Genomic DNA, 10,422 nt, shown 5'->3' with positions numbered 1-10,422 from the left:
CTCGGGGTGGCGGGAGGAGGGGGAGGGGGAAAAAGCGGGACGCAGTCGGCCTCCTCAACTGCTGCAATATCCCTCCGCGACTCACAACGTAAAGTAGTCCCACACAAGGTCCCTCCGTTTTCCTGCTTGAAAAAGCCAGAATCCTCGTTAGTCTTCATTAATGAGGGTTGGGGGAAACGTACAAAACAACTGGTCCTGGTTCTGTGGTGGGCTTGCTCTCGCTCTCCCTCCCCCCCGCCCACGCCGCACCGCAAGTCGCTGTCCATATCCCTCCGCAGCAAGAGGAAGGGGGAGTAAAAGTAGTCCCGGCCAACGGGAAGGCTATATAAAGCCGGCGCCGCGGAGGCGCTGCCTTTTCAGTTGAAGAGAGCGGTGGCTATCGGAATATGTCAGGCGGCTCCGCGGATTACGGCAGGTAAAGTGTGGCGCGCGGGGAAAGGGGAGGCGCGGCCCTGCGTGCCAAGGGCGGCGCCGGGCTATTTAAGGCTCGAAGCGGAGGCGTCGAGAGTGACGGGAGAAGCGCTTTCGAGGGCCGTGACGTTGGACAAGCGGGGCGGCGAGAGGGACGCGCCATGGTCGCCGCGCTGCCTCCCAAGGCCGCTGCGGCTGCCGTCCTCTTCGCCCTCCCCTCGCTCCGTAGGTCGAGGCCCCGCTCTTAAAACTGCCTCCCTCTCACGGGGCAACGGGGCCGCCTTTTCCCTCTGTAAATGCCTCGGATAGTACAGCCCGAAACGGTTGGTTTCCCCCCCCCCCAATCTCGCTTTCATGATTGGTGCCTTCCCCCCCCCCCCCGAGTCTCAGCTGCGCCGCATCGGGGGACGGGCCTCCCCCCCTTTTTTTCAGGGAGGCTGCGTGGTTTCGTCCAAGAGGCTGCCTCCCCGAGCGCGCCTGCTTCGGAAGATTCCATTTTCACTCGATCGAAAGGGGGGGGGACAGGGTCGGGAGGGGTGCGGCTCGCAAGCTGTTCTCGTCCGTCGGCGGCCTCGCCAGTCCCCGGCGTGTCCTCGACTTGCGCAGTCGAGGCTCAGGGGCGGGGTTCTCGCGAGATTTCGGCGAGAGGGCTGAGCACGGGAAGGACGGGGACGGGAATGCACGGGTGGAGAGTGGGTCTCGCTGCTGATAACGCGGCACGTACCCTGCCTTCCTTTTCCTTAACTCGCCCTCCCTCTCTTCGCACGCCGCCTTGCAGGCATCGCAAGGTGCGGAAGCTGCTTGTCAAAACCAGCTTTCCTTACATTGCAACCTGTGCTGACTGAAGATAAATGGAGCAGCTTCTCTTCCGCGTGTAGGCCAGGGTTTCACTTTAACGCGAAAATGTCTTTCTCCCCCACCCCACCCCCAAAAAAGATTCCTCCTTAATCAATGCATATTGGTGATGTGAAATTTACATTGAAAACGACTTAAAACGACTTTAACTTACTATAGCCGGGGCTGTAGATCTGGATTGCGGTGGGGGGTGATCTGGATCTGCTCAACCTAAAATGGCGGGGACAAACTGTTTGCAACAGTGAAGCAACCTCTGAGCATTTTTTTGAGGTAGCAGGTAACATGTGAGAAGTAGACTGCAATCTGCTTCTAGCTTTCTTCGGGAAACAAAAACGCCTACCAAATTTTCCTTAGTTTATTTCTATTTCCTTAGACTTTGTATTCCTGATGGTGGCCTGTATGCAGCACGTGCTGTGTGTAGCCATGTGATTGCCATGCCAGCATCATATTACACAAAGATTTCACTTCTGAGTACCACTGGTGTTTGATTCTGGTCTAAATAGAAATTGAGAATTTACGCTTTATCACAAAGACTTAAATATAGTAAGTCTTTAGTGTATAATGGTGGAGCTCACCACCTTGTGGAAAAGTAGGTTGAGTGAAGACTTACCAAGTTAGTCTTGGGTCTAAAAATTTCCATTTCACAGTACACCAAGTACATTTCTGACAAAGCAATAAATGTGGGTGCTCATCCTGAATTCTGAGAGTGCATTTATCTGGGTCTTACCATTTTATGCTTACAAAATATACATACTGAAGGGTTTGGAAAATGAACAAAACCAAATCCCTGATTCTTTTGAAATGGCATTCCTTGATTTAAGGATTATTTTTAAAAATACTTTGAATAAAGTGAGCAGTTCAATAATGGCGATATTCAAATAAGTTGCTTAGAGTAAACCAATTTAAATTATTGGCCCTCATTTAGTCACCAATTTCAGCTTATCTGCTCTAAATAAAAGTTGATTTCCAACTTATGTTGGGAGATGGCAGCTGTAACGTTGGTAGATGTGCTCTGGAGTAATTCATCACAGTATTTGTATCAGTAATTTGGTTGCATCCATAGAAGTTAGAAACTTACTGGTTTGGCTGACAGCTTTGGCTTTTTTATTTAAACAGAGACCATGGCCCAGAGGGAATGGACCCCGATGGCGTCATTGAGGTTAGTATTTCATTGATAGTTACTTTAAAATGTTGCTAGGGATGACGAGCGAAGTAAAACATTTTTTTTTCTTTTGCAGAGCAACTGGAATGAAATTGTTGACAATTTTGATGATATGAACTTAAAAGAATCCCTCCTCAGGGGCATTTATGCATATGGTTTTGAGAAACCTTCAGCTATTCAGCAGCGTGCTATTATTCCATGCATCAAAGGTAAGCTAGTAGTAATGTGCTTATTGGTAGGTACTAAGTACTGTTCTTTGGCTTGAGTTCCCAGCCTTGGGGTGGAAGTAAAACACATCTTTCCTTGTAAAGTGAGATGATGGTATACCATCTTTCGGGACTGACCTGAAATGGAGATAATTTGTAACTGCTGATCACTTGAAAAGGAAATAACAGTTAAACTGAATCCTTGATGTGTTGTGTGGGAGCAGTAAATATCTATCCTTTTTTTAGGGTATGATGTGATTGCTCAAGCTCAGTCAGGTACTGGCAAGACAGCCACATTTGCTATTTCCATCCTGCAACAGTTGGAGATTGATCTCAAGGAGACCCAAGCACTAGTATTGGCCCCAACCAGAGAACTGGCTCAACAGGTATTGATAGTGTAGTTAAAAGCTGCTTACATGTTGCATAGGTTTCAGGTTTCACAACTGTAGGACAGTTAACATTCCTTGCAGGGTGACTTCTTATCTCTGGGTTATAAAAATGGAAACAGGTCTCTGTCCCTCTAACTTTGCTCCTTTAAATACATGGAGAGAAGTCAGCTGGGACAGTGGGCCTCTGAAGCTGTGATGAAGTTGGGTAACAGCTGTGTAGGAGTGATGAAGGGGCGTATCCAGTAGTCTCCATTATATTAAAACATTTTAATCTGAATTTTAAGCCTTTGTAAAAAAAAGGCACTCTTAAAAAATGCATGCAGTTGTGCAACATGGAAACTGCAGTGCGCATGTGATCAGTTGATTTTTCTCTGTATGTATGTAATTTGTACTGTGTGTGCTTCAGTCTCTTAAATCTTCTGTTTTGAACAGCTTTTTGTGGCACTACACACTTCCATTAAATTCTAGTTCTTCTGAATAGGACTTTCAATATTGCGATAAATGTTTAAGACCTACTTCTGGAGAATTTTATAGTTTGAGTGCATAACAACTTTAAAAAAAAATTGAAACAATTGTCCAAGTGACTTAGGGGGAGGGGGGTGGGATCTATGCATTTGCTGTTAATACAGTTCAACAAGAAGATCCTAGTGAACTTTTGAGTTGAATTTTACATCATTTCTTGTGGAGGACAGCGGGATATTAGAAATGAAATTAAGCATTGACAGCAATCCATAACTTGCTTCAGGGAAGGAAAGGAGTCTAGGATGGGTTGACACAGCATCAGTTACTTTTCAGTTTAGATGATTTTGCCTAAGTTAAACTGCTTTAAATATAGCATTGTCAAGAAAGCTATCTATAACTGGTAATTGCAGTTAAGTGGATATACCAAGCTCGATAGGTGGACATTTGTAAAGAACCTGCCAAGTTTTCACCTCTAATCTCTGAGGGTCATTTATTTAAATGTTACCATAAAGTTGTACTGTAAGATGTACACTGAAACAATGTGGCCCAGGTAGATCCTAGTTTTAAAAGGCACTACAATGCTTCTGCATGTGTGGTGACTAGTAGCTATTTTCTGTTCCAATGTGCAACCAAAACTAATCTGCAATTCTACATTGGGAGTACTTTATATCGCTTTGCAAAACCAAGGCTCCCCTCAGTGTAGAAGAACAAATACTTCTCTGTAGTAGACTACCTGACTGAGGCCAGCTTCAGATGTATTACATTTCTTATGGAGATAACGTTTGTGGATAGGAAAGGCATTGTAAGCTGCATGTAAAATAATCAAGTACAAGTTACATGTGTCAGTCACTGCATACAGTATAGATGCATTGGGAAGCTGTGGCTGGTGAATAAATGGAGCAATGCTTAATAACATTCTAATTGAGATATATTATTTCAGATCCAAAAGGTTATTCTGGCTCTTGGCGATTATATGGGTGCAACTTGTCATGCTTGCATTGGTGGCACAAATGTTCGCAATGAGATGCAGAAGCTGCAAGCAGAAGCTCCCCATATTGTGGTGGGAACTCCAGGACGTGTGTTTGACATGTTAAACAGGCGTTATCTGTGTAAGTAGTGAAGTACTAATTAAACTCTTACTGGGAATGTGTTTGAACAAGCAGTGACTAAAATATCTTTAATAGGTGTACTATTCAACTGAATAGGCAGAAGTTCCAGACGTAGGAATGTGCAAGATGGGTGGTTTAGCATTGATTTTTCCTGCTGAAGAAGAAATCAAAAGTGTAGTTTAAAAGAACCCTTATAATGCTTCCAAAATGTTTCCTTTTCGTTCTAGCACCTAAATGGATCAAAATGTTTGTATTGGATGAAGCAGATGAAATGTTGAGCCGGGGATTTAAGGATCAAATCTATGAAATTTTTCAGAAATTGAGCACAAACATTCAGGTAAAAGCAATCTCGCAGTAACAATGGCCATTAAATTTGGCTGCATTGTACTAGTGCAGGTAAAGTTACAATGTAGCTGTGTAGTGCTGTATTGTCGTTCCCCCTGCACAAAGCAAAATTGTCTCTTTTCTATCCTTGTCTGTTTTGATTCCACGGCAGACAGGGACGCTTGGTTTCATACATTAGCTCCTCATTGACCAGCTTCTTGAGCAATTTTAGACCAAACCACTTAAAAGAAACACTCCTTTCCTGTTCAGGTTGTGTTGCTGTCTGCCACTATGCCAATGGATGTGCTGGAAGTGACCAAAAAGTTTATGAGAGATCCCATTCGTATTCTTGTGAAGAAAGAGGAATTGACCCTTGAGGGTATTAAACAATTCTACATTAATGTGGAGAGAGAGGTAAGGGGGAAGTTTAATAATCTTGAAGGCACTTCTTGTACAAGCACTGTGCTAAAACCACAGAAGTTGGGGTTATGCCTTGGCTTCTGTAGTAATGCTAGCACGGTACACACAAGAAGAACAACAAATGCACTGGATCAGTAAAAGACTTGGGTGGACCTCTTTCTTAATGTCCAGTGTCCTAGTCTGGAGTTTTGGTGCAACACTACTTAATGTCTAGAAATACGAGTCCCCTTTAAGATTCTACTTTGGAGTTTTGTATGTACCTCATGCAACTCTCTTCCTTGTGTGTACATGACAATTTCCTTAACTTTACAGGAATGGAAGCTTGATACTCTCTGTGATTTGTATGAAACCCTGACCATTACGCAGGCTGTTATTTTCCTTAACACAAGGAGGAAAGTAGATTGGCTTACAGAGAAAATGCATGCACGAGACTTCACTGTTTCTGCTCTGGTAAGTGTTGATATTGAAGATGCATTGCATGCTATGGTAATTGAGAAGCAAATACTAAGGTGCAGTGTCATGGGAAATGGCATTCCTAGTCCTAATGCCATGGTATTGCACACTTGAGTGGTGAAATTTGAGCACTGGAAGAGACTTCTAGACCCCTTGGAAGCAAGGTTCCTCTTTTGCTTAACAACATTCTCTGAGGTTTAAACCTGCTACATTCTTCATCCCCTCTGTACAGTGGTGCCTCGCAAGACGAAATTAATCCGTTCCGTGAGGTTCTTCGTATAGCATTTTTTTCGTCTTGCGAAGCAAGCCCATTGACAGCTTAGTGGTTTAGCGGCTTTTAGCGGATCAGCTGATAAGCGGCTTAGGAAAAGGGGGGGGAGGGAAAAAACCCCGCAGGAACTCGCAAGACATTTTCATCTTGCGAAGCAAGCCCATAGGGAAATTCGTTTTGCGAAGCGCCTCCAAAACGGAAAACCCTTTCGTCTAGCGGGTTTTCCGTCTTGCGAGGCGTTCGTCTTGCGGGGCACCACTATTTTCCAGTATACTTGACTATTGCAGATAAGAAATGTGCCTCAATTACCAGAGGAATAGTTTAGCAAAGTTTTGAATATTTTATATTTAAAAGGCCATAAGTTGAAGCCTTTAGATACTTCAAAAGTTGGTTAACAAGCTTTCATTATTCATACAGCATGGTGACATGGACCAGAAGGAGCGAGATGTTATCATGAGAGAATTTAGGTCAGGTTCAAGCCGTGTCTTGATCACTACTGATTTATTGGTAAGTAATCATGGTCTCTGCCTTTTGTGCGAACTTATCCAAAGCTGTTTTGTTTGGTGCAGGTTCTTGTAACCTGAGCTGCTCAAGCTGTTGGAAGAGTAAAGACCATGCTCCACTATGGACTTGCATTATTGTAGTTCATCACTATAACATGGTCAACAAAGCTATAAGTATACTGTGACCCTGGGGGAAGTTTCTTTGTGTTTAAAGTAATTTATTACTTGGGTTTATAGGCTCGTGGCATTGACGTGCAGCAAGTATCGTTGGTTATAAATTACGATCTGCCGACCAATCGTGAGAACTACATTCACAGGTCAGTTGAATTTCCACTCAGTTTCCATTCCGAAGCTTCTTCAGAATCTGCACACCCTAAATACTTGTCTTTCTTTCTTGCATTATATAGTACAGTGTGTGTGTGTGTGTACGTACACATAGTGTTGTGAGGATGGGAGGGGCAGAGCTTCTTTGTTAGCCAATGAAACAAAACAGTGGGAAAACTTGTTTGTATTGGAACCTCAGCAATTAATTATTGGCTTTCGGGATAGAGCTGCTGAATTAATGTTCTGCGGCATGTGTTGTTGAGTCTGCAAAAGTTCTTTAAAGAACTACTACTGTTGTATTGTGATTAGGAAAGCAGAGGTTTATGTTGTTTCCAAAGTTGCTATTAGTTTTCCTTCCTAGAAGTAAATACTTTGCCTCTTTCAGCTTGTTCTGTTGCTTTATTGGAAGTTTCTTTGTGCCAATACCTTCACTGCTGCTCTTTGGTTCTTCTTACAGTGGGATTCTTTCTCTGGTGTATCTTCTAATAGCTTTCAGTTTATCTCCCTAAGCTTAGCTATCTATCATAGTGGCTTTGTCCCCTAAACAAAGTAAATTGTACCTTGTTACTTGATGTAAAAAAATACAGGAGTCGCTAGCCCAGTTGATGACGGGATGGTGCTCAGAAGCGACGTTGGCGTAATTTAGGACGTGGATTCGTAAGCGGCACACTGTTTCAATAAAGAGCGAGTTGGTATTTATATACTTTTCTTTTGTAATGATTGTTGTGAGCTATGTTTTGTCTTAAAAGCTCTTAATACCTTGGTCAGGTGAAAGCAGAAGTTGTGGGCTTTGTTTTTGTTAAACTATATATCTCCAGTGTGCCCTGTAAATGATACTGCAAAAACTGGTGGTTCTGCAAAAAGTGGTGGTAAGTTTTCCCACTGAATAAATTTGTGTCTTTGAGGAAGTAAATGTAATGTCTGGCTTCAAGGGATTTGGATTTGGAAAATTTCGGCTAAAAAAAAAAGGTTTGTAATTTGTAGGCTGACATCAAGCTCTGTCCATGTTCAAAAGCCGATAGTGAGCTTATAACTTGCCTGAGTTATGCAGAAGGGGGGTGGGGGTGGGGGAGGTAAAGTTTTGCTGGGTATAACGTGGCTTGTCTGTGCTGCCAAAACCTTTCTTTAGTTGGTATCTGCCAGTACTCAAGAGAGTAAAATAAATCTTGCATATGCTTTCGGCACAAAAGAATAACAGTGCTATAGCACAGCGCAACAATGTGTGACAACATTAATCTTCCAGTGAGTACCACTTAAAACAATTTTTGTCCCTGGAAACAGGCTATTTAAAATGAGTTTAAAAGTAGCTTCTTCATACTCTTTTCCCTGTTCTGTGCAGGATTGGCCGCGGTGGTCGTTTTGGCAGGAAAGGTGTGGCTATAAACTTTGTCACTGAGGAGGACAAGCGGATCCTTCGGGATATTGAGACTTTCTACAATACTACAGTGGAGGAAATGCCAATGAATGTGGCTGACCTCATTTAATCCCTGGGATTGAGATGTTTTTGGAATGCAGTGCTCGCTGTTGCTGACTAGGCGATCCACAACGGGCATTGTGCTTCTTTCTTGGGAGATACATTGAATCTTGTCTCAATGCTCATTACGGATCAGAAATACAGATTTTTGATAAGCGAAACGACATTTTGTCGTGAGCTTTTGTGGGGAGAGCCTTTGGCTTTCTCCTCTTTAGGGTTTTAGACTGTTGGGGTTGGGTGGAAAGTCATGGGGTCTGTAAATTTTTTCTTTATTAGAAATTTATTTCCTAGTTCTGTAGAAGTGGTTGTGCTAGATGTTCTTTTTCATTTAATTATTTACTTATGGACTAAAAGGTATAAGTGCTGCATAAAATCAGCCAATTATGTTAAACTGGCATACCTACTTTTATTGTATATTATAGTTATATAATAGACTAAATTGGCCTTTCAAAATGACTAATCTTTTATAAGAGCATTAAAAATGCATTTTTGTTTGCTATGTATTTATTGAATAAAGTATTTAATTAGTGTTAAGTGTGATCTGGACCCTGTTGCTAAACCCCAACAAGCAATCATTACTATTGTCCTAGTTAGGGTTAAACCCATTAAAATTGCCATTTGCACATGTCTTAATGAAGTTTGAATGTTCAATAAAATGCTTATATATTCACTTGACTGAGCTGCAGGTTTCTTTGGGTAAGTGCCCATAGTCTTGCATTAAATGAACCAATATTTCATTCTACCCTAGGGAAAATACCATATTCACTTGAGTCTAGTGTGGCATCGGATCTAATGCACACCTTGTTTTCTGCAACGTGATTTGGCCAAAAGTGAGCATTAGATTTGAGAAAATATGGTATTTGCCTAAATTGATGTTAGACTCGGTGGTGATAGGCCTTTATAACCTGGTTTTGGCGTATTGGTGCTGTGTCATTCATCAGATCACCAATTTATCTCTTGTTTCTTCTTTAGCCCAGAACTATTGCGGCCTTTCCAGCTATATGACTTGGGCTTAGACTGACAGAAAAACTTTACTCTTGACATTACAAATCAGTTAAAAATAATTATTCCAGCTTGCAGAAAAAGAAGAAAAATCTGGCAACCCAAAGGAAGTAAAAGCAAAACTGGCCCATTTGTCAGCAATATAATTTCACAGTATTATCTGCTGATACCTAGGCTAGGAATGAATAAGCCTTTCTAAATACTGGAGCAGGTAAATTCCCTGCGGAAGCTGGTACGCTGGCCCATAAATCACACACAACCTTGCAAATTTCGAGGGTTTTAAACCAATGCTCCCAACTATGAGCTCTTGACAACACAATCCTTACCTTCCCATGTGATTGACAGTCTCAACTTTGAGTTCTGTATGTGTGCCTCAGATGAGGGATTACTACTTTCCTCAGGAGAATAGCAGTACTATAGCTGTTGCTTCTGTGGCTGGCAAGATTCATTTCTAACAAGTGATTTATAAACTGATTTAAATAGGGGTGTTGATGCTATTTAACTTGTAGTTCTTTATATTCTGCACTTTTGCCTCACAGGGACAAAAACCAAGAGGTTAAAATGGATACCTTAAAGGTAAAGGTACCCCTGCCCGTACGGGCCAGTCTTGACAGACTCTGGGGTTGTGCGCCCATCTCACTTAAGAGGCCAGGGGCCAGCGCTGTCCGGAGACACTTCCGGGTCACGTGGCCAGCGTGACATCGCTGCTCTGGCCAGAGCCAGAGCCGCACACGGAAACGCCGTTTACCTTCCCGCTGGTAAGCAGTCCCTATTTATCTACTTGCACCCGGAGGTGCTTTCGAACTGCTAGGTTGGCAGGCGCTGGGACCGTGCAGCAGGAGCGCACCCCGCCGCAGGGATTCGAACCGCCGACCTTTCAATCGGCAAGTCCTAGGCGTTGAGGCTTTAATCCACAGCGCCACCTGCGTCCCATAAAATGGATACCTTAAGATCTAGTAAAAACATGCAGATCATTACAGTGGAATCGCAGCACCAGCCCTTTGCTTAGAAACAAGCCTGTTCCCAAGTTGTCTGTAAAAGCATTGAAAAGTGATCA

At 43.0% G+C, this 10,422-nt stretch overlaps 1 protein-coding gene across 3 annotated transcripts; it reads left to right on the top strand.

The window, feature by feature from the left end:
- Window positions 1-298: 298 nt before the first annotated feature.
- On the top strand, window positions 299-9,038 carry EIF4A2 (eukaryotic translation initiation factor 4A2). Of its 3 annotated transcripts, none has more exons than XR_013839311.1 (12): window positions 299-415; window positions 2,383-2,425; window positions 2,505-2,637; window positions 2,881-3,020; window positions 4,426-4,594; window positions 4,822-4,931; window positions 5,189-5,332; window positions 5,651-5,788; window positions 6,480-6,569; window positions 6,803-6,882; window positions 7,477-7,577; window positions 8,229-8,370. XR_013839311.1 is itself a non-coding variant. In XM_079977335.1 (11 exons), the coding sequence occupies exons 1-11, from the start codon at window positions 387-389 to the stop codon at window positions 8,371-8,373; spliced, it is 1,221 nt and encodes a 406-aa protein (XP_079833461.1). In that variant the 5' UTR covers window positions 299-386; the 3' UTR covers window positions 8,374-9,038. The 3 variants fall into 3 exon arrangements, 1 of the variants encoding a protein (XP_079833461.1); XR_013839312.1 differs by having other exon boundaries at window positions 7,477-7,581; window positions 8,229-8,369; XM_079977335.1 differs by lacking the exon at window positions 7,477-7,577 and having other exon boundaries at window positions 8,229-9,038.
- Window positions 9,039-10,422: the final 1,384 nt, after the last annotated feature.

This window comes from Podarcis cretensis (genome assembly GCF_951804945.1).
Source record: "Podarcis cretensis genome assembly, chromosome: 5".
NCBI lineage: Eukaryota > Metazoa > Chordata > Lepidosauria > Squamata > Lacertidae > Podarcis > Podarcis cretensis.
This window is presented reverse-complemented; position numbering and strand designations above follow the sequence as displayed.

Bases quoted from the DNA above. Each gene is read 5' to 3' on its own strand.
- EIF4A2 (XM_079977335.1), top strand. From the start codon at position 387: ATGTCAGGCGGCTCCGCGGATTACGGCAG. The intron at 4,932-5,188 runs GTAAAAGCAATC...TTTCCTGTTCAG, and splicing joins AATTGAGCACAAACATTCAG to GTTGTGTTGCTGTCTGCCAC. The intron at 6,570-6,802 runs GTAAGTAATCAT...TTGGGTTTATAG, and splicing joins TGATCACTACTGATTTATTG to GCTCGTGGCATTGACGTGCA.